This window comes from Leucopleurus acutus, assembly GCF_964270905.1.
Source record: "Leucopleurus acutus genome assembly, chromosome: 2".
NCBI classification, from domain to species: Eukaryota; Metazoa; Chordata; class Mammalia; order Artiodactyla; family Delphinidae; genus Leucopleurus; species Leucopleurus acutus.
In genome coordinates, this window is record NC_139143.1 from 75,706,309 (window position 1) to 75,729,152 (window position 22,844).

Sequence of the window (22,844 nt, forward strand, 5' to 3'; positions counted from 1 at the left end):
AGCAAACTACCGATGGCGCTAAGTTCAAAGCTGCCAAATATCTTTCCCAAAGTCAAGTCAGGGAAAAGAAACGTCCAACAGTGAATGTTCCATCTCTCCTCCAGATGCAATAAAAGGACGATGCTGAGGATCCATCCATACTTGCTCGTGCTTGGAGAGAGTTCTCGCTGCCTACCTCCCATCCCAGAGGAAACTCGCTCCTCTCCGCGAGAATGGGCACAAGAGATCTCCAGATTTCAGGGATCCCGCTCGGGGTGATTTCTCTCCCTTTATCATTTGCGGTCAGATGAAGGAAAGGGGCGACATCACCCCCCCGCGGAGGGCGTGCGCAGCAGCTGAGGTCGGGGGGGGGGGCGGGGTCGGCCAGGAACCCCTCCGCCGGAGCCCCGGGCGCTACCCGGTCCTCCTCCTCCGCGCCGTAACTTGCTGCATCCCCGCTGCCCGGCACAATAGAGGCTCCGCCCTCCCTCCGCGCCAGCGCTCCGCGGCGCAGTCGCCCAGCAGCCCTCGCAGCTGCCCGCCCCACACCCCCACCGGGTCCCCTTGCGCCCCCAGGCTCCCAGCCGCCCGCCCCCGCGCGCCCCGCCCCGCCCGCCTCTGCCAGGACCCCTCTTCCACCTGAGTCCTCTCCAGAGGACGGCGCGCTCGGCGAGCCTTACCACCTCCACCTTCCCCGTCACCTCCTCCTATCCTGCGCCCCACTCTCTACCGGGGCCGCACGGTCGGGGCTGATCGCGTTGGGAAGGAGATGACCAGGGTCTCTAGGGAGCATCTTCCCGCCCCGCTCAGCCGCACCCAGCTTTGGAAGGCGCTGTGAGCAGCCACTCTCGGGCTCCAGCCAGACACCCTCTCGCCTTAGTCCTTGCCGAGACACCCCCCCTCCACCCCACCGGACCCCAGCCATTCTCCGAAGGGGCCGAGCTCCCTCTTGTCGCGTCCCTCATGGCCAAGTCTTTGCGGCTAGCTCTCTGCTTCGCTCTGGTTATGGCTCTGGGCTGGGGGTACAGCACTCCCCCGACTGGGACGACCGAGCCCCCAGATGTGCAGACGGTGGCGCCCACGGAGGACGAGACTCTGCAAAACGAAGCGGACAACCAGGAGAACGTTTTATCTCAGGTAGGCTGCGAGTCCCATGCTCCCCCCTCTTGCCCTGGGTAGTGGCAAGAGCCTTAAGACGGTCCTTGCTGAAGCGTTCGGAAGCAGCCTTTCTCCCTCCATTACCAAAGGGGAGGGCACTTTTCCTTTATCAGAATATTTTCTTAAGCAAAGGGACATGGGTCCTCCTCTCAAAATCATAGGGTCTTTCAAAGTTACAGAATCAGGAGAAAGGAGAGGAGAAGGAAGGGAAGACACCACACAACTCCCTGAGAAGAAGAAGAAAAAAAAATCAAAACCTTTTGGTTGAAGGGGTGTAGAAAGTGTGGCCATCTCTTGTCTGTGTGGCTGGTTGTCAGAATTGGAATGTGAAAACAGGCGGGCATGCTGGACAGGAGGCAGATGGCGTAACCCATGGGGAGATATTTCATTGCTCGGAGTGAGACACTCAGGGAGAGAACAGAACAGCAACAAGTGTGAGGAATATGAGATGACCCCCAAACAGAGGGACTGATGATAAGTCCCCAAGTCCCCCCCGTATTGAGAAGGTGAAATGGAAATGCAGGTCCAGTCAGGTCCGGCAGACGCTAGTGGGGAGGGGAGGGAGTGACAGCTGATAGGGACAGGATCTGTAACATATCCTTTTTTTTTTTTTTTTTTTTTTTTTTTTTGCGGTACGTTGCGGCCATGGCTCAGGGGCCCAGCCGCTCCGCAGCATGTGGGATCCTCCCGGACCGGGGCACGAACCCGTGTCCCCTGCATCGGCAGGCGGACTCCCAACCACTGCGCCACCAGGGAAGCCCCCTAACATATCCTTTTATGAAGTACTTTCACTTGGTTTATTTGACTCGATCCCCGCACAATCCTTATTCCCATTCTATAGTTAAGGACCGTAAGGCTTAGAAGAGTAAAGGGCCCTAGAGATGGGTAGAGCCAGGTCTTCTGACAATCTCACGGTTGTCCCAACTCAGATCTTGTAAAAGACAGTTCTCTCTAGAGTGTTTATTTCGTGCTTTCCAGAGCCTGCATGATGATTGTGTGGTGGGTGTCGTCATAATCCTAAGGATGAGGGATGGCTGAGAAAGGGTTCCTATAGTGCTGCCGTACCTCCACTAAGCCTTGGGACTGGGGTCCTTGGCTCCTTTCTGTAGAAACGCTTGGCATTTATCAAGCACTAGTCTCCTCACCCTTCCTTTAATAATTATGCTAATACATGCCCTGTACTCACCCATAACCTCACACTGACCCCCAAATCGAAAAGACATATAAATCCTTCACATTGGGGCTCTGGAGGACCATCAACAAAAGCCTTCCTGAAACCGGAGCCTCCTGATAGGAAGGAATCCACCCAAGCTCTCAGAGCAGGGATGTGTAGGCATCTAGGCAGAGTCTCAGAGAGCAGACAGCTACAATTTACTCTCAGCACATAAAGACTGGCCAATTAAGTCACCCTGAACTACACAGCTCCTTCTTCCACTGGTCCATTCTGCATTTGACAACAGTCCTAAAACAAATATTAGTATTAGCAGAAACCCAACCCTTGTAAAAAAAAACATAACGAGCCTTCTTCCCCCCTCCGACAGCATCCCAGAAACATATCCACTCCAACAAGCTCAAAGCTTGCCTGACAGGGTCATTAGTCAAATGAAGGGAACCCTTCTCTGTGCCCACAAAGGGAGCCCTAACTTCAGGGATGTAGGATGTCTTGGAGAGGAGCTGGGGAGGAGCCTTTTCCCCAGCAAGTGCCTAGGATCGTGGTTCCAGAAAGCCTGCTGTTATGTGTTTTCCTGCCTGGGGAGGCCGGCGGGGGCAAGCACTCAGAAGGGAATGTTTAGCACTGTAGAAGCCGCAAGTGCTGCCAGTTCGCTCTCCTGGCTTTGTCTTGGGGTTTGGGTGCAGAAGCTATTCTAGGATCCGTATGAACCCTTGGGCTGAGTAAACCTTACTGACGTTTGGATCTGTCTCTCTCCTCCCAGTTTCTTTTCTCCAAATCTAACCCATCCTTTGAGACCAGATCAGATGCCATTTCCTCCAAGAAGTCTTCCCTGGTGCCCGGCTAGAGACACTCTCTGTGGCCCTCTGTTTGAGCTCCCGTTGCACTCCCACTTCAGGGGGCCTTAACACTCCCTAATTGGTGTGACTGTTATTTCTATATCTCCTGCACTGTAAGCTCCTTGAGAGCAGTCTCTCTGTCTGGCCCATTGCTTTACCTCTCACAGCACCTAGCTCAGTCCCAAGGTGGCACTCAATGAATGGTGAATGAATGAAGGAGGACAGAAGCCAGTAGTCTTGAAATTGGAATGTCAGTTTTCCAATCCCTCCATCAATCCCTTCTCCTTTCCTTTTTAAATCTAAATCTGGATTCTAGCTAAGGCAAGGACTACCGGAAGGATGACAGGGCTCATTTGTTTTTTTCCTTTAAATGATGAAAGGCTAAGGCCCCCTGAGAAATGCACAGCTTTCCAAGATAAACAAAGAGAGCTGAACTCTGAGTGCCTCCCAGGAAATGCTAGAGTCAGCAAATTGTGTTGCGATGACCTTTTCAACTCCACATCAGAGCTGTCTGAGGTCTCTGGCTAGCAGGACACCTGACAAGGTGAACGGAGAGCCTTCTTCAGGACCCTAAGTGATGCCTGTGTTTGCACACCCTCAACCTGTTCTCTCTCTCTGTCTAGTTGCTCGGAGACTATGACAAAGTTAAGGCCGTGTCTGAGGGCTCGGACTGTCAGTGCAAGTGTGTAGTGCGACCCCTGGGCCGAGACGCCTGCCAAAGGGTCAACGAGGGGACCTCCAGGAAGGAAGACTTCTACACTGTGGAAACCATCACCTCAGGCTCATCCTGCAAGTGTGCCTGTGTTGCACCGCCATCCGCCCTCAATCCCTGTGAGGGAGACTTCAGGCTCCAGAAGCTTCGGGAGGCAGACAGCCGGGACTTGAAGGTAGGACCTGGTGTGGGTTGATGCCTGGGTGAGAGGGTGCCTTAGGGACCCATGCCTCTGGCAAGGCTGTTGCTGGGGATTGTAGGCCTTTGAGTAAGTGGGCCCTGTTTTAGCCTTTAAAGGAGGTCAGACCCTGGCCTGAGAGTGTTGCGTGTGGACCCAAAGCTGATGATCTGACAGACTGGTCATTTGCAACTCTAACGTCTGAGGGAGATGCCTAGAGCAAAGCGTGCCCGCCTCTCTCATGGAGCCAAGGAGGCTGGGCCTGGGAGCAGCTGCCAGACCCAGCCGGCCGAAAGAACTCAGCATTCTTCTCCAGGAGAGTTACTGCCACGATTTGCTGTCAGCACAGGAGGCACCCCAAAGACACACCAGACACACAGAGAGAAGTGAGCCTTTAGTCCTCATTGCAAGGGCTGGGTGACCCAGAGAAGAAGAGGCCTGGGGCCTGCTCTAGGTCTACTCATCAAACTTCAGCCCTGTAATTCTGGTCCACAGGATGGGGAAGCTCAGGCCCTACCTGGGGCGGCCCAGTGGGTCAGCTGAGGGCTTCATCTGATCCTGTCCTCCCCTCTTCATCTGCAGCGTGGGGTCGTGGGACGAGCTTGGCTTGGAGCCAGACTTGGGTTCAAATCAGTGCTCTGCTACTGCTTGCTGCGTGATGCTACTCAAGTTACTCACCTGATCTGACCTCAGTCTCCTTGAGTTAAAAAGTAGGAAGAATAACATCTTCCTTTGGGGGTTGTTTTGAGAATCGATGAGATGACAGCTATTGAGTACTTGGCACAATACCTGACATATAGTTGACGCTCAATAGACACTAGTTCCATTAATGAATGACCATGTAAAGTGCTACTGCTGTGCCGGCAGCTGGTAAACACTCGGTAACTGGTCATCATTGATATTCCTTTAAGCAGAGTAGGGTTTACCAATAAGATGAGTGTCCCAGGATTCAGCCACATCACTCAGAACTACAGCTCTGCCGTGAAACATTCTCTGAACCAAAGGCACAGTTACCCAGTTATAGGACTGGATTCTTGGGAGATTCTGAAACAACAGTACGCAAAATTTTAGGAATCAGAAAATCATCACAGTACCTATTAATCAGCTACCCTCCCTTGGCCTTTACCCAGGATTCAGCTATCTTCCTCTGAGGGGGAGGAAGGAGATCTTCTAAACATTAGCATTTCATACGTTGAATTCTTCATCTAATAGAAAAGCTGTTATTGGAGGAGCAGAGGTTGTACAATAGTGTCCAACAAACTCTTCAGGGATGGTCCTTGGCAGGGAGACTCAGTTTAAGCATCTCTCATCTGCTTCCTTAACCTGCACTTTGCATGCCCTGGATGTCACCAGCGCCTCAGCCACCTTCCTCCCAGTGGCTCTGTACTGGCAGGAAGGACAGTGTTGAAAAAACTGAGAGAGCTGGGTACCCTATGACAACTTGCCGCCTCAAAGATGGGCCACTGGGTCTCTTTTACCCCAGGGGCAGTTTTGCTTTTAGTGCTAAGGAAAAGCTTGTTGGTGTCTTCCAGGGACTTCAGCAGACAATGCATGTGAGTGTTTCAGATCCCTTGTTGTGGGCCAAGTACTGTACTAGGTATCATGGGTAATCAAAGATGAAGATGACGTAGCACTACTTCCAAGGAGCTCACAGTCTAGTATGAAAGACAGACATGCATGCAACTGATGGACTTGGTAAAAGAAGTATAAACAGTTTGGCAAAGCTGTCCAGACCTCAGTTGACTTGTTCTTGTAGGATTCTCCCATTTTCTTACCCGCGTATTCCAATAGACAGAGTACACCTACACCATTGGGTCTGCTTATGTGCCCACCCACACAAGTGCTGGTTTCTGAGGGCCACCTCTCAACTTCTGGCTAGTGGCTTCCCTGTCCAGCCTCCAACATGGAGATCTAAAAGGAAACGTTCTCCCTCTGGACCTGTCTGCCCCAGCCTTGGACTAACGCCTGCCTTTGTTTCATAGCTCTCCACCATCATAGACATGCTGGAAGGAGCTTTCTATGGCCTGGATCTCCTGAAACTGCATTCGGTTACCACCAAACTGGTGGGGAGAGTGGACAAACTAGAGGAGGTAAGGAAGAGTCTGGGTTTCCATATCTTTCTCTTGATCAGGCCCCAAAGTGCATCCAACTTACCATACACTTTTCTTCAGAAAGCATGTACCCTGGCTGTGTTTAACCCATTATTCTTTGGAAAGAAAAAAATATACACAAAACATAAAACACTCATGCAAAATCATGCCAAATTGTTGGTGACAAAGAGAAATAGTGAAATATAAATGTAAATACCTTCATTTTTCATAGATAAGAACCATATAACCAATGTATATCTATTTTCCCCTTGACTTCCAGGGAACTCAGAGTTAAATAAAATGTAAAGGTGCTGTAAGCATCTTACTTCCAGTTTTAAGATGGAGTCATGTCTCTTCTGGGTATATGTTTGTTAATTTCTCTTTTAAAAAATTGTTTTGGTACATGCCTCTGTGTGTGTGTGTTGGGGGGGGGTAATCCATCTCAAATCCATTTTAGAGAAAGAGACATAAAAATGATTACTAATAAATAATATTCCTTATTGCAAAACATTCAGCCACAGGAAGAATAGACTAGTCATTTAACTTTCATAGACAGAGATACCTCATTTGTATGACTGAGTTCTAGAGAGATGCATAGCTGGAGCTATGGTTTTCAGCTGGTGTGTGATACGATGATGGGAGATAAAAGTCATTATAAACAATCATGTTGACATTGTTCTGTTGCTGTAATGCTTTCACATAGAAATAAGTAGTCATTTAGTTATCAGAAAAAGAATGATCATCATTCAGCCTGATTGGTAAGAAGCTTATGGATGTTTCTTCGACTGGCATCCAGTTCTGGAATGGATACTTGAAACAGTGACTCAAAGAGCTGCTGCTTCAAGTAGAAAACGATTTAATTTTTAGAATTTTTTAAAACATTTTTTATTGGAGTAGAGTTGCTTTACAATGTTGTGTTAGTTCCTACTGTACAGCAAAGTGAATCAGCTATACGTATACATACATCCCCTCTTTTTTGGATTTCCTTCCCATTTAGGTCAGCACAGAGCATTGAGTAGAGTTCCCTGTGCCATACAGTAGGTTCTCATTGGTTACCTACATCATACATAGTATCAATAGTGTATATATGTCAATCCCCGTCTCCCAATTCATCCCACCCGCTCCCCTTCCCCCTTGGTGTCCATACGTTTGTTCTCTATGTTAGAATGTTAATATAAGAGGTAAATTTAGGGCTTCCCTGGTGGCGCAGTGGTTGAGAGTCCGCCTGCCGATGCAGGGGACACGGGTTCGTGCCCCAGTCCGGGAAGATCCCACATGCCGCGGAGCGGCTGGGCCCGTGAGCCATGGCCGCTGGGCCTGCGCGTCCGGAGCCTGTGCTCCGCAACGGGAGAGGCCACAGCAGTGAGAGGCCTGCATACCGCCAAAAAAAAAAAAAAAAAAAAAAAAAAAGAGGTAAATTTAATAAACATATTAATATATTCCTCCTGAAAAAGTGGGCTTTTGTGGGTCTCTCATGGAGGAGCTGAGGTTCCCTGATGGGTGATTAGTAGGTAGGATGAGAAAAAAGTACGGATCTTTAGTGTGGCAGAAAGGGAACTCACTGTACTAGGAGTCAAGACAGAGTGAATTCCTCTTTGTTTGCCACTAGCAAGCAGCCATATCTCACTTTCTCCATCTGTGAAGTGGGAAAGGTCCCCTACCTACTTTGTACGATTGCTGAGGAGATAAAAGTTGAGCTACTCCTTTTGGAAACACTTTGAAATGCTAAATAAAACAAAGCACTCAGGTTATGACCAAGGAGTGAGTGCGGGCAACTGTCCCTCTGTTGCTATGCCAAGAGAACTGGGACAAGGCTGATGAAACGCTGTGGTTTCAAGGATTGATTTCAGCACACTCCCTACACTCCTAAAAATGTTCCCAGAAAGTGAACACCAGATCCTTCTCAACCCACCCTTAGCCTTAGCTCCCCCGGTGCTGGGATGAAGTGTTTTCTGAACATGGCCATTTGCTCTGGGAGGGTTGGAAGGTCCACAGTCATGTCAGTTACGAGGTCTAATGAGTGGGGTCAGGACATTGGAGCCCAAGCTTGTAGGCAGATCAAGGTGGCCAACGGGATCATGGCAGTCCACTCTTATCACCCCAGTCTTCCTGGAGGGGCTCCCTAAGAGAATCAGGCCACTTGGCATCTCGAGTCTCTCCTTTCCTGATGTTGACAGCTGGAATGATGGGATTCGGAATGGTCAACACCATTCTACTACCAATGGACTTCACGTGGGCTTGGGATTCTTTCTGCTATTTAAAACCACCTTCTGATTCTTTCAGATGGGTTCAAAAGGAATTAAACCAAGATCCCTTTAGACCTTCAAAGTTGGAAAGTGCCTGTCTTTCTCTTGGCCCCTAGAACCATACAAATGTGCAATGCCCCTTAAAAAAAAAAAAAAAAAGATTGATTTTCTACAGGAACAGGGGTGACAGCCACCTCTTCTGCCTTTACCTGACCTTAGCAGCCACATGTTTTTCATTCTGTCTGGAGAACACAGCCTGGGAAAGATAGCTCTGGGGGTAGAACACAGTGTTCACGAGGCCAAGGTCAGGCACTCAGCCTCTGAGAAGGCCAGTGGGCTGAGCTTTGTTCAAGGCCTATAATGTTTCCAGCCTCGTCTAGCAGCTGAGCCCTCCCTGCTGGCAAAGGGAAGGAGTGTGGATGAATTTGGTGCAGTGCCACTACCCAGCAGGATGTATCTTCTGTGCAGTCGTACAGTCACTGGGTTTTTGCCCAAACCAACCTTAGTTATATCGATGAGAGCTACCTCTTTTTCAAAACTGTGGAATGATTAGTAGCAAAAACTGGACCTTTATAATAATAATCATCATCATCCCTTATATTTGTATAGCATTTGTGGTTTTAAAGCATCCCATATACATTTCGCTTATTAGTTCCTGTGAGCTGGACAGGATTTGAGACCCAAGGAAATGAGATGACTTTCCTTCAGTCACAGTGCTAGTGAAGTATAGGCTGGAGCTCAGGCCTTCTGGTTCCTGGTTCCTCAGAGCCCTTTCTAATCAACCTCATAAGTTTCTTCAAATCATTGCTGGCCGCCCTGGGAGCATCAGTTTTTCCTAACCAGAACTTACAGCAATAGCTCTTCCAAGGGAATTTCTAGGCAGAACCATGGCCATACCCCATAAATCCTGTTAATAGGATTAAAGTTAATTTACAGAAGGTCCCATCCAGTGAAAGTTTCCCCACACAGGCACCCCAAGATGACAGGGTGCTTTGGTGTGACAACAGATACAGATGGGTCTGGGCCCTGGGCCCACAGACCAGAGCAATGTCTCTCAGCTTCAAGTCCAGCCACTCGTCTCCTGGCTCTTGCTGGCTGACTCTGTCTGCAGTCTGCATGCAGTGAAAAGGCAGAATGTTGGGTAAATGGAAAAAACACTCCTTCTCCAGCCTGGCTCTGCAGGAGGAATGGGAGTGAAACTCTGCTCCTGGTCTTTGAATATTCTTGAATCCCAAAGAGAGCTCTTTGGAGGTCAGACCAGACAAAAGGGTCAAATTGGAGGGACATTTTGCCCAGAGTAAGATCAGTACTTGGCAGAAGAAGTAGGCACGCACATGTGTATACATTCACCTCAGCTATGTAGGAGGATGTAAGAATGGAAACTCCATTTGTAGATGAAAGAGGAAGAAAGGAGAGAGAAATGGAATCTGAACTGTTGAGAATCTCACCCCTTGGTAAAATCAGCTCTGGAAGCTCTTGTTGGTGGAGTGATTTTGGTTGAGCTTCTGTTTTAAATTGTGAAAAATAACACATGTATAGAAAAGTGCATGAACAATGAATGTACAGCTTAGCAAGTTATCATAAAGCAAATACCCATGTAACCAGCACCCAGCTCAAGAAACACCCCAAAAGCCCCCCACATGTCTTCTCCCACTCACATCCCCCCCCGAAGGGAACCTCTATCCTGGCTTTATGTTAATCATCTTCTTGCTTTTCTTTGCAGTTTCATCACCTAAGGATGCATCCCTAAATACAACAGTTTTGTCTGTTTTTGAACTTTAAATATGTAGAATCCTACAGAAGTGTGTGTCTATGTGTGTGCACGTTGGGCTTCTTCCACTCAACTTAATGTTTTTAATACTCACCTAGGTCATTTTTTGGCTTGTAGCTCATTCATTTTTATTCCCGTGTAGTAGTCTAGTGTGAGATTATACCACAATTTATTGATCTGTTCCACTGATGGCGGAGATGGGGGTTATTTTTAGTTTTGTAATTCATAGTAACCCCAGGGGCGTCCCTCTATAGGCACATCCCATACGTGCATCCATTTCTCTGTGATATGTAAGTAGGAATGGAACTACTGGGCCATTAGTTATGCTTATCGGCAACTTTAGGGGATACGGCCGACCTTGCACAGCCACATGTTTTCTCATCTGTGGATTCAACCAGTTTGAGTTCACATGGAATTCAACGTTTATAATTACTTGGATGTGACTGTGTACACATGTGCCTTTGTATATGTGTGGGTGTATGTCCCAGGCTCTTGAAATAGATGCATGCCTACAATTCGGTTCAACCACAGAAATTTTGGGGGGATCGAAAATATTCCCCCCCAAGTTCCAGAAAGCACCAAAAAGCACAACTTGAATTTGCTATACACCAGCAACTATTTCCATAACATTTCCATTGTATTAGGTATCATAGGTCATCTAGAGATGATTTAAAGTATACAGGAGGGTGTCTTCAGGTTTTATGCAAATCGTACACCATTCTATATAGAGGACTTGAGTGGATTCTGGTATCTGTGGGGAGTCCTGGAACTCATCGCCTGCAGAGACCAAGGGGCGACTGTATTGCCAGGCTGTTCTCCCCCCCGACATGGTCGTACGAGTTCATGTTGCCTCCAGCAGGGTGTGAACACTCCGCACACATTCTTACCGAAACTTGGTATTGGCAGACTTTCTAATTTTTATCAATTTGGAGCATGTATCTCAGTGGGACCCTTTCACTGTGTGCCACAAACTTAACCCCCCAAACCTCTTTCCTGTTCCCCTAGTGGAGTCCTGAAACCGCATGGGCATTCCTGTAGAACTTGTCCAAGTAGAAGTAACATCCAAGGTAGTCAGTGGTCCAAGAACCTTCTATGTGGTAGATCCAGGCTGACACTCTTCTGAAAGTGGCTGGGAAAGGAAAAGGGATGCAGGAAGGACCGGTATGTATTGGAGCTGGGGTGGGTGTAGGCACAGAATATAGGTGCCAGGAGAGATAGGAACTAGAAGTCTAGAAGGAAAATCTGTAGCTTCCAAAGGCAAAGGCAGACCCTATTCATTACACGTAGACCTGTCGTTGGCACAGATTCAGCTCAGAAGACTTTTGCTCTGAGCGCTGAATGCACCCAGAGACACAAAGACTTGTAGGCTGCCCAGGCCAAAAAGTGGATTCTGATGATAGCAGGACAAGAGGCAGAGGTACAGGCCTAGTACCACGTACTGCTTCCAGGAGTAGATTTATTATCCAAGTAAAGAAAAAGACAAACAGAGGGCCAGGTCGTTAAGATAATTTATTCTAGCATCAAGGCTTTAGTTGAATTAAGTCATGCCCATAAAAATTGCAAATCTTTGTGAAGAAATGCCCTACCTCCACTTAGCTGCAGTACAACTGGCAACATTTATAATTACTTGGATGTGACTGTATACACATGTGCCTTTGTATACATGTGGGTGCATATCCCAGGCTCTTAAAATAGATGCATGCCTACAAGCTTCCCAAAGTGTGATTTCTGTTGCCCAAGTGTGTGTGTGACTCCTTTTCTCTCACACCTACCCGCTGGAGTTTGCAAACCCCATCCATGAGTACAGATGGCATTGTGGAACCTTGTGTGTCATCTGAAGCTTTTTCTTCTGATACTGTTGTGTCCAAGTGGGATTTAAAGTCTACAATGGATTTACCAGACCCAGAACTGGCCCTCTCCCCAGAATGTGCTGGCACAAGCACTACTGAGGGCTTCTCCCCCAGACGTAAGGATTTGGTGGCCTTTGTGTTTCTGGTCTGGAAGGCAAGATCAAAGGATCATTCCTGACTCTGGGGGATATATCTTTTTACCAGCTAATAGGAAAATGTAATTTTTGTCTGTGCAGGCCTGGCCATGGGTTAGGGGACCTGTCTCTCTCCAAGCCTCTCCTCTCTGCCCTCCCTCCGCTCACATCAAGACACCCCAAGTGCTTACTCTCTCTCCTGATCAAATCTGCACTCACAGAAGGGTTTGCTGTCAATCGTTTCACTCTCCTCCTTACTCAAGTGCAGCCTTGGAGAGGAGTGTCGCTCCCCCTGTCTGACCATAATGTCCTCATCTGTGAAAAGGGAAAGGGTTGGAGATAATATTTCTAAGATACATTTCAGCTCTAACGTTATTTAATTCAGTTTACATCTTAGTATGGGTTCGGGTCAATATGTAAGCTCTCCAGGGTTTTACATATACTTCAAATCTAATCTGTCACTGTGGCGTGAAAGGTTTTCTTCTTGGCTAAAGGGATGTAAGGTGTGAGCCTCAGCCCTCCATCCGCTGGCCTGGGACTAGCTTGCAGCTGCCAGGCTGTGAGGGAGCGTGTGGTTGTACTGATGGGGCTCATCATCAGAGGCCTGGGGGCTTCTTGCTCTTTACTCGTTTGACTATCTTCCAGGCTCTGGACTTCTTGAGGACAACCTGGGTCTAAGTCATCTTTGTTTGCCAAAGTTTAGCCCAACGTGGATGTGGACTAGATGCTCCACAGCTGTTAGGTTGGGGGAGTGATTGAACACGTCAGCTGGCCGCCTCCTGCAGCCAGGCCGGCCTGCCCTGTGGTCAGGGGTTGTGCTGTGTCCTGCCTGTCCTGTCAGCTGCAGCACCAGCTGTTTCTAGCTGCTCTCCCCATCCAGCTGTCTTATAGGGGCTGGAGACAGCTGTCGCCTAGGGTGTCTGTCCCAGGCCACCTGGTCCTAGTTGTGTCATGGAGGGTTCTGAGGGGGGAAGGGCAGGGCGAACTATGGGAACTCCGAGCCCTCCCACCAGGTCCGATTACTCGCACACTATCTCACTTCACTCCCACAAGGAACCGTGCTCCCTCTGTCCTCAGGCTTGCCGTCTGCCTCTGAGCCTTGTGCACATCCAGCCGTCTACTAGTGGGGGCACGTGCCTGCTGCATGACTTGGGGCCATGGTTTGGCTCAGCTGCAATCTTGCTTAGTCTCCTTCTACAGGAGTCCCTTTACAACACACCAGCTCTGGGTCCTTGCCTTCTTCCCTGTCCCAGCCACGCCAAACCTTAGCTCCCCTCCCCTTTTCCACCTGTGTATCTGCTACTGAGATCCCACGAGTCCGTCCCACTCCACCTTCGGCGACGCGTGTCAAGCCCTGTTTTGTGTGCTGTGCCACATACAGCTCTTCGTTCGTTCTCCAAACCAAGCCTGGTGAGGTAGGTATCATTATTCCTTCCTCCTCTAACTGATGGGGCCTGGAGAGTTCCCATCACTTGCCTTATGTAGTTACGTAAAACCAGGTAGTGACTGTGGTGTGGGTTTCATACCTGGTCTCCAGAGCCAGCACTTTGCCCACCACCCCCTCGTTCCTGGTTCTGGTTGGGAAAACAAGACCACAGAGAGCTGATAGAGCTTTGCGCTCTGGTTGTCTCTCCCTCGGGTCCCAACAGTTTTGGCTCAAGCTGCGCCGTGGTCTCACCCAGGCATGCGCACACTTGTCCAATAGCTGGACAAGGTCAGGACACAGTCTGTGCCCGTGGAACAGCCTTTCTGCACATGCCCATTGCACCAGTCTGCACATCTGCTTGTGTTGTCCCTCCATATGGCTCGTTAAAGCTGTCCTCTGACCAACTGTGCTGCCCAGTGCTGACTGCCAGCTGTACCCTCAGTTCCACCTACATCCAGTTCCCCTTTTCCCAGGGACTTGCCGAGTTTGCACACTGCCTCCCCTCTGGCACCTGTGCATCTGACTGTGGTCAGCACAGGACACCTGTGCCCAACTGGCAATGCGGGCTTGCTCTCAGTAGGTACCCTCCAATGCCCTACTACATGCCCCCAGCACATGGCACTTGTTCTGTGAATACCTCTCAGTTCCTGAGCTCTGTCCACCCCAAGGACCGTGACACAGTTCCCAGATCTTTAATGGCCCTGACTGGCCGTATCCTGCCAACTGTGCCAGCCCTCTATCTACCTGTGCTTCTTCCCTCCTGCTTTCCCTCCTCATAGCACCAGGATCCTGGGCAGGGACCACGTGGTGTGCTCACCCCTGGCCGACAGGCACCCCTCCCACTTCCTCCACCACGTTGCCAGTGCCATGCACAAGCCGAGTTGCACACACTGTAAATGTCACAGTTGCAGCTGTCCCAGAGGGGAAGAGCCAGAGGCATGAGGTCATGGAGTTCACCCTTCTCCCAGGGCAGGATCGAGAGTGTCTTGTGTGGGCACCATCCCCGGTGCCTCCTGAGACGTACCCCACAAAAGGCCGTTGGTGTGAGGAATGCAGAGCCCCAGGGAGGAGTGGGGAGCCCTGCAAGGCCAGCACGCCTGGGGAAGAGGTGGTTGCTGCTCTGCCGCCCTGGGGGACATCGGCTGGCTTGGCCCAGCAGGCCGATGGGGTGATGCCACCACCAGCCTGGTGTTTATTCAGGTGGCTGGCGGGCTTTGCTGTTCCCATGAGGGGAATAAAGAATATTGCTCCTCCGGGGTCTCAGGGCCAGGCCTCTCTCAAACCCTCCTCTGTGGAAACTCAGAATAATAGCTCCTCACTAAAACCAGAAGGGGTATTGGCATTTCTAAATCGATGAGAGGGGAGCCTTCCAGGGACCTAGAAAAACCAAACTCTGGAGGGCAGGGGCTAAACCTGTGGGGTTGCCCCTTTGCCTCACAGCGAGTGCAAGGACCAGTGCTGACTCTTTTGAGGTGTTCAGGAATTGGGTGGGATCTTGTTTTAGGCTACTTAGGCCAAACCATTGGGTCCACCCAGAGAGGGGTCCTAGGGCCATGGCTGGGCAGTAGTTGTGGACATGCCTCAGTCTCCACCTTAGACAAGTGTTGTCGATCTTGCCGATGAGCTAGCACCTGCATCTGTCCCATCCCTCTGACTTGCTTTCCTTCATTGCACTTTTCACTAGTTGGTGTTTTCTTGTTTATTTATTGTTTACTTCCCCTCATGGAGGGTGGTCTTCATCAGAACAGGATCCTCGCTGGCCTGGCTTACCCTCAGTGCCCAGGGCTGAACTCATGAGTGCATTAATGAAGAAATACTGTATCGAACCCCTGAACCTTCTGGGGCTTCATTACCTGTCCCATGATGTGAGAGTTACAGGAGAAGATGCACAGGTGCACCTCTTAGCAGGTGCTTAAAGACGTACAGAAATGCTTGAATCCCACTCGGGCACCAGGAACTTTTCCTGTCGGCCCCAGAAAGAACCTGGTTCCTGTAAAACAGTCTTCCTCACACATTTGGGCCCCCTTTCCATTAGCTTTATCCCAAGCTTCCTGCATTTAAGACCGTGCTTCCCAAACTTCAATGTGTATGCAGATTGCCTGGGCGTCTTGTTACAATGCAGATTCTGATTCAACGGGTCTGGGTCAGGTCGGAGCTTCTGCATTTTAACAAGCTCCTGAGTGACGGAGCGATGCCTGTGCTGATGGTCTCTTTGAGTAGCAAGGATTTATGGGAATCCAACATTTTTATATTTCTCTGTATAGGCCTATCCTATTGTATATCCTGAAACCAAACTGACAGTGTTCACTGGCCCCTGTGATGTGCTCAGTGCTGCTTGAGAGCTGACGGAGTGCCAGGAACCTCTCCTGGTGTTCTTAGTGATCCAGCAAGTGAACTGAAGAAGCAGGGGCCAAGAGGCTGGGTGCTGGCTTCAGTTCTGCCACTTTTAAAAATGATCATGGGAAAAATCACATCCTTACTCTGGGCCTCAGTTTCCTCATTTGTGAAATGAAGGGTTAGGCTTGAGTTCTGGGGTCCATTCCAGCTGTAACAGTCTATGAAAAATAACAACCACTTAGGATGTCCCATGCACGTCCACATATAGGTTAACTCATTTAATCCCCATAACAACCCATAGGGCAAGTGCTAGTATTAACCCCATTTTACACACGGGCAAAACGAAGCACAGGGAGCTTAAGTAATTTGCCCGAGATAACAGATCTAGCAGTAGCACCATTGAGATGTAAACCAGACGGTTTCCTCCAGAATCCACGCTCTTAACCACTGTATTTGGCTGACCCTGATAACACTTATCAGGAATGACTGCACCCCCAGTAAAACCGCTTATTCCGGGTATTCGTGAAACAAGACCTCTTCTCAAGGGCTTTAGCTCTCATAGTTGATTCTGTGCAGTTTAGAGAGGTTGGCTTGGCCTTAGCCCCACAGACACATTGAGCCTTTCCAGTGCTCAAAATCTGGCGTGCACTGAAGTGCTGTAAGAATAGCATGGCCAGTGGTCTAGAGCCTGGTTAGTTATGACAATCACGTCGTGGGCTCCTTTGGGCAGCCCACGTAGGGCCACTGGAGCCAGTGTCTGGGTGTCACCATCTGCCTACACACCCCCTAACTCTGAGCCACCGTGGCTTCCCCCTGGGACATGAGTAGCATCTTATCAGGCTGCAGACCGTGCCCGGCAATGTCTGAGCTTTTGCACTTCTCATGTCTGTCTGTCAAAGAAAGATGAAAAGTAAATGCGTCTTCTATTCTTCCACGGTTACTTCCTCTGTCACCCTCATAAACGGGGCTCAAAGGAGAACATCACATTTAAAAATTCAGATGCTCATGGGAACCTTAGAATGGGGGCCAACGCTGGACAATGTTAGATCTCAGTGCGGTAAACGTCTCTAAGAATAACTAGAGGAGAAAGGATGCCTCTAAGCCTGTTGACAGCTGTCCAAGGTTCAAATCCCAGTCAGCTTCATCTTCTCCAGGGTGCTGCTTCTCATGCCTCTAGTCCACTCCGTCCCTTTGAACCCATGTTGGGCACTTACAGAACCTGACATGGTTGGTCATCTTCTTTCTGCAGTGTGGACCCTGTCTCCCCCATCACAGCTGTCCTCCCACCGCACCTGCCTCCGTCCCAGGACAAGAACCCCAGGGGAATTAGAGGCTTTCTTTCTGCCGTACTGTACCCTAGACACACAGTGTTGGTTGACTGAAATGTAGCTTTAGTCCTTTCTGGTATGAACAACATCTGGAACATGCCTAATTCGCCAAGCCATTTAGGGAAACTTTTTATGTGTGAATAGGAAAGTTTAAAGCCAGCCTATCAATTTCCTATATAGATGATGCTTTTAAAGTGCTGGGGAGCCATAAAAAGAGAGTGAAATATTGCCATTTGCAGCAACATGGATGGGCCTAGAGAATATCATACTAAGTGAAGTAAATCAGACAGGGAAAGATAAATATGATATCATATCACTTATCTGTATAATCTAAAAAAAATACAAAGGAATCTATATATAAAACAGAAACAGACTCACAGACATATTAAACAAACTTATGTTTGCCCAAGGGGCAAAGGAGGGGGATAAATTAGGAATACAGGATTAACAGAGGCAAACTACTATACATGAGGTAGATAAGCAATAAGGATTTACTGTATAGCACAGGGAACTATATTCAATATCTTGTAATAACCTATAATGGAAAATAATCTGAAAATGTATACGTGTGGGCTTCCCTGGTGGCGCAGTGGTTGAGGGTCCGCCTGCCGATGCAGGGGACGCGGGCTCGTGCCCCGGTCCGGGAGGATCCCACGTGCCGCGGAGCGGCTGCGCCCGTGAGCCATGGCCGCTGAGCCTGCGCGTCCGGAGCCTGTGCTCTGCAGTGGGAGGGGCCCCGGCAGTGAGAGGCCCGCGTACCGCAAACAAACAAACAAACAAAAAACTGATGGGGAGTAGTTTGTGCTCATTAGAAGAGCACACTATGTAAATTTCTTTGGCCACCTCTTTTAAAATTGCTCAGAAAATCTTTCATTAACTGAGCCACTGGTTCACGTGTGTAGAGGTGCAAGCGGATGGAATTTTTCTGTAATGTTACTCGTCACTGGATAAGAGCGTACTGTGAACCAAGGGTGGATAAATAACAGGTGTCCCAGTAGCCCAGGGACATGGCAGTGTTATCATTAGAAAAGCCGTGGTGGTATTGGGAAGCATTTCCAGCAGAGGATGTACCGGAGCCAAGCTGCCCTGGAAATGCCGCCTGGGGCTGAGCTCGGTCCTCAGCACAGGGCCGGACACACTCGAGGGCCCCAGTTGTTTCTGGCTGATTTCTCAGCCTGTCTGTTGAGCCTCTGTGCTCTAAGCAGAAGCTGACTGCCAGCTCCCTCCTGTTTGTCTTCAAAGCACTTTAAAGGACTCTCTTTTTAAAATTTTCTCTCTTCTTAGGAAGTTTCTAAAAACCTCACCAAGGAAAATGAACAAATCGAAAAGGACGTGAAAGAAATTCGAGCTGAGATGAACAAGCGAGGCAAAGAGAACAGCTCCAGTAACATCCTAGACAGCATGCCGGACATCCGCTCGGCCCTGCAGAGGGACACGGCTGCAGCCTACACCCACCCCGAGGTACAACCCAGCCTCCAGGGGCTCTGACCACAGACCCCCAGAAAACATGCTCCCAGCACCTCCCATGTGCCTAGCGCTTGCAGGCTTCAGTCCTTCCACGGGCATGCTCTCGTTTCATCTACACAACAGTTCTGTAGGTCTGATGCGGCAGGGGTTGACCGCATTGTACTTAATTAACGTTGAAGCCCAGAGAGGTTCAGTGAGTACTGAAGCCAGGACGCAAATCTGGGTCTTTCGAGTTTCAGGCCCCATTTCTATTATACTCCATCCTGCCTCTTGGAGTACTATGTCTTTCATCATCATACCATGTGGTCTTCACCACAGCTCTGGAAGGCAGGCTGGGGCAGAGATCCATGTCCTCACTTTGCAGATGAGAAAACAGATCCGGGACTGCTCACAGTCTCCCTTGCTCAGCTGGGAAGTGGTGACGGGGCTCTCACACCCTCTCTCTTCCCCCTCAGTATTGTCTGGAACACAGAGTCACCTGTGCCATGAAATGAAGCACTATCTAAGGTGACTTGAGTGATGCCAAGGGACCTATTTGCTTAAAATACCTCCTCATTTGATACCTGTTTCTTTTGGCTCTAGTTACCAAGTGATGTGTACGTGCTAATATTCAATAGTTACGTGTGTTGTTTTATTTAATGTATTGGACTATCTTGTAAATTGATGACTGAAAAACAGGAGCTAACCCCCCAAAAGAGGAGCGAACCCCCCAAAAGTGGAAGAGGAAACGGGTAAATTCTGGCCTCAGGACTTGAAGAGTGTGGATGCTAGTAGCAAGGCAGGTCTGGATGAAGCGTCGTAAGAGGGGTCCCTGGCAACCACGGGATAGCAGCCGTTAAGAGGGGTTTTGCTCACTTTTACTGGGCCAAGGATTGGTGGTGGACGGCAGAGCGTGGATTCCAGGTGAACCATTGAGGGATCCCCTCAGCCTGGGGCAGGCGGGCAGGGTGTGGGTGAAGCAGGGCCTGGGACACGGACTGTCAGAGCCCCTGAGCTGTCGTATGTGCTGTGACATCGAAAGGGGCTGGGAAGCATTGCTGTGAAGGATCCTGTTGCCTGGGTCATTAAGAATTGGGGTGAGAAAGGAAGTAAGACTGACCAGGCATGTGGGCTTGGAACTCTTGAGCAAAGAAACTCCCCAAAGTGATGCCAAGCAGACAGCAGCTTTGGTTTTGGGGAACCTTGGGCTCATGTGTTCCGAAGGCAGGAGAGCAGGCAGATTAGGACTTTGGAGGCAAGAAGCCCTGAAGAGAGTATGGTGCCTGCACCCTGCCCCACTTGTAACTCATAAAACCAATTCCAACCCAGGAAATAAGTACAAGGAAGGCCAGTTTTCTGGCTTAGCCCATGATGACTACTTTGACGGGTTTTTTTGGGAAATATCGTATTCCCTCAAAAGTTATTTTTATTCTCATTTTTGGGTGTCCCCGACGTGCCAGCTACTGAGTGTGTGTTTAGTCTGCTTGGTGGGTCATCCCTGAGCAGGTCTGAGTTTGTCAACCAAAGAGCCAGAAGACATTTGGGCTGGAAGGGAAATTGGAGGCACCCTCGCATCACACCTGGGGCCCTGTGGCTCCCATCGCAGCCCGTGTGGCATCCTCTGCTGGCCCAGCAGCCCAGCAGAGTTAGGCGCTTCCTGTGCTCTCTGGCCTCCAATCTCCCAGTTGGCTGAGCTTGAGAATTCCATCTGTTGTCTCGATGACACGTTATGTGGTGTGTTCAGGAACCCAGCTCAGATTTTCCTGAAGGCAAATCAACCACACCAAACTCTTTTTCTCCTTGCCCAGCAAAACTGTCTGCCTCCTGAGATCCCCATTCACACACTGCGGAAGTTAGCACAGTCCACCCAAACCAGGGGAGGTGTGGGCAGAGCCAGGGCCAGGGTGGCACTGGAAAGGGGGAAGTGGTGAAGGAGGCAAGGCTAGCCTCTCCCTTTGCATCCGTCTGTCTCTTTAGTGAACCCCGTGCTAAAACAGGGGGTGAGCAGGGTGTCTGGGTTTGGCTGTTCTTTTCAGGGTTCTTACAGATGATGTCAGGGTTTCTTGGAACGGTGCACGGCACTTTGCTGGAGGCCTCTTTCCAGGAAGGTCCTTGCCTGGAGGGTTGGCAGGGGGCTCTGGGGGGTGGGTTGGGAGTGGAGAGGGCAGGGTGGGATTGGGAAAACTGGGACACCAGCAGTTGAAGTCATACAACAGTTTAACAGAGAGAGGAGAGCAAAGCTTGCGGGGGCCACTGCCTCCCAGTGCAGCCAGCGAATCCAGGGAAATTATATGTTCTCTGGCAGAGGCTGTCCATGGTCTTGCACCATCTTCTTGGCTGGGAGAAGGAACTGCAGTTCCCGCTTGTCCCTAAGAGCTTGGATTAAAGACAGTTCCTGGGGTTTGCCACGAAGAAATGACAACTTACTTTTGCAATGCAGAGGGAAACCGGAGTCTAGCAATTAGATGGCCCGCGGCGTCTGAGTCAAGGGCTGGGGCCTCTCGTCAGCCTCCCAGGCAGCTCTTTCCTATGGGAAATGAGGGATCCCCAAGTCTGCTGGGCACTAGCCAGACCATGGCCCTCAGGACTTGGGGATGTGGACAGGTTTTTGGATGGCCAATGAGTTAGTCCTGTGGTCACAGCTGAGGACAATGTGGCTTTAATGTAAGGTAGAGCACAGGCTCTGAAGCAGGCAGCCCTGGGCCTATTTAATAGCCGAATGACTTCATAAGTGCCCCTCTCAGCCACTTAATCGACTGACCTTCAACCAAGTTGCTAAATGACTCTGAGCCTCTCCTTCCTCATCTGTAAAATGTGGATAATAATATCTACCGTGCCCCATTATTGTAAGGGTTGAAAATAATATAAAGGGACATGTCTGGCCCTGATAGGTGCTCTGTAAAACGTCATCAGCACCAGCTGAGTATTCCCTGCGCTTCTGATGGAGGTCACCTCACCAGCAAAGAATGGGAAGTGAGAGAGGGACAGGTAGCAGGAGCAGGGGCTGCCCGGGGCACAAATCTGCCTGTTTCTTCTGGGCAGCGCTCTGGCCCCAGTCAGGGGAGGCTGGCAGAAAGAGTTCCCTGTCTTCCAGGAGTCGGTCAGCTCAGGGGAGCAAGGAACACATGTTCAGGAACTTGCATGTCTGCCGTGCCATCTGGATAAGCTCTCTTGTCACGGGAAAACCAGTACAGACTTGGGGTGTGGTTGGCAATGAGGACTCCAGGTTTTCTCCAGGCCAGATTTTAAAGGTCAAAGCAAGAGCCTGATTTGCTTCTTCCTGTGCAAAGTGAGAAAGTTGGCCGTGATAGCTGGATCCCTGCCAGCTAATGTTCAGCGAACCTGAAGGTCCTGCTCTGCCCCGCAGGACCCTGGGCATCAAGGGACAGAGGTTTTGCTTCCAAGTGGACTCTGCTCTCTGGGTGGATTTCACCAAGGATTTAAGGGAGCTCGCCCACCTCCTCATGGTGAAAAGGGGGAGCTTTCATGGCTTAGATGGCTACAGGGAGCGAGCCCTTCATCATTCAGCCATTGGATACCTCCTGAGAGCAGCGCTGGGCCACTCCCACTTAGGTCGCTGCGTGCTTTACTAATTTACTAATGCTTTACTGCCCCTCAGGAGCTGGACCCCCTGTCCAGTGGCTCTGCCTTTCAGCACAGCTAGCTCACAGGCCCAGTGCCCAAGGCCCTCTGCTTTCAAAGGTGGGCGATTGCGATCCTTTGGGTGAGGGGACATGACTAGATGGACCAAGGAAGGACCCAGAGACTCTGCCACACTGTGGACCCAAGAACTCAGTCCCCAGGCAGCAGCTCCGTGGAGGACAGGGTGGTCCTTCCATGTGACCAGAACCGTCACAGAGGACTTCTGTGGTACCATCAGGTCAACGGCTACCTACTTTAAAGCATCATTTGATTTGACAAAAATCCCAGTGCTAGTCACAAATGTAGATGGTTGCTTGGGATTTGTTATGATTCAGAAATTCAATTTAACAGGCATTTACTCAGGGGAATTAAAGATGAACAAGAGGTGGTCTCTGCTCTTCCAGTTGCTCAGTCAACAGAGGCAACATCCTTAAATAATGCCTGTGGAAGGCAGGCTGAGAAAGGTGTTACAATAGAAGTACAGACTTGTATCCATTAGGAGTTGTGTTCGGCTTTGAGTAAGAGACCGAAATACAG

General features: G+C 49.8%; 1 protein-coding gene across 3 annotated transcripts in view; it reads left to right on the plus strand.

Moving 5' to 3' along the window:
- Window positions 1–855: 855 nt before the first annotated feature.
- Window positions 856–22,844, plus strand: part of OLFML2B (olfactomedin like 2B) — a gene marked incomplete at its 3' end in the record, with an annotated part of 40,493 nt that continues 18,504 nt past the window's right edge. For all 3 annotated transcript variants that reach the window (XM_082833395.1, XM_082833396.1, XM_082833397.1), the window contains exons 1-4: window positions 856–1,116; window positions 3,771–4,034; window positions 6,020–6,127; window positions 18,504–18,680. In XM_082833395.1, coding sequence (XP_082689521.1) covers window positions 943–1,116; window positions 3,771–4,034; window positions 6,020–6,127; window positions 18,504–18,680 — 723 coding nt within the window. In that variant the 5' untranslated portion in view covers window positions 856–942. The remainder of the gene's footprint in view (window positions 1,117–3,770; window positions 4,035–6,019; window positions 6,128–18,503; window positions 18,681–22,844) is intronic.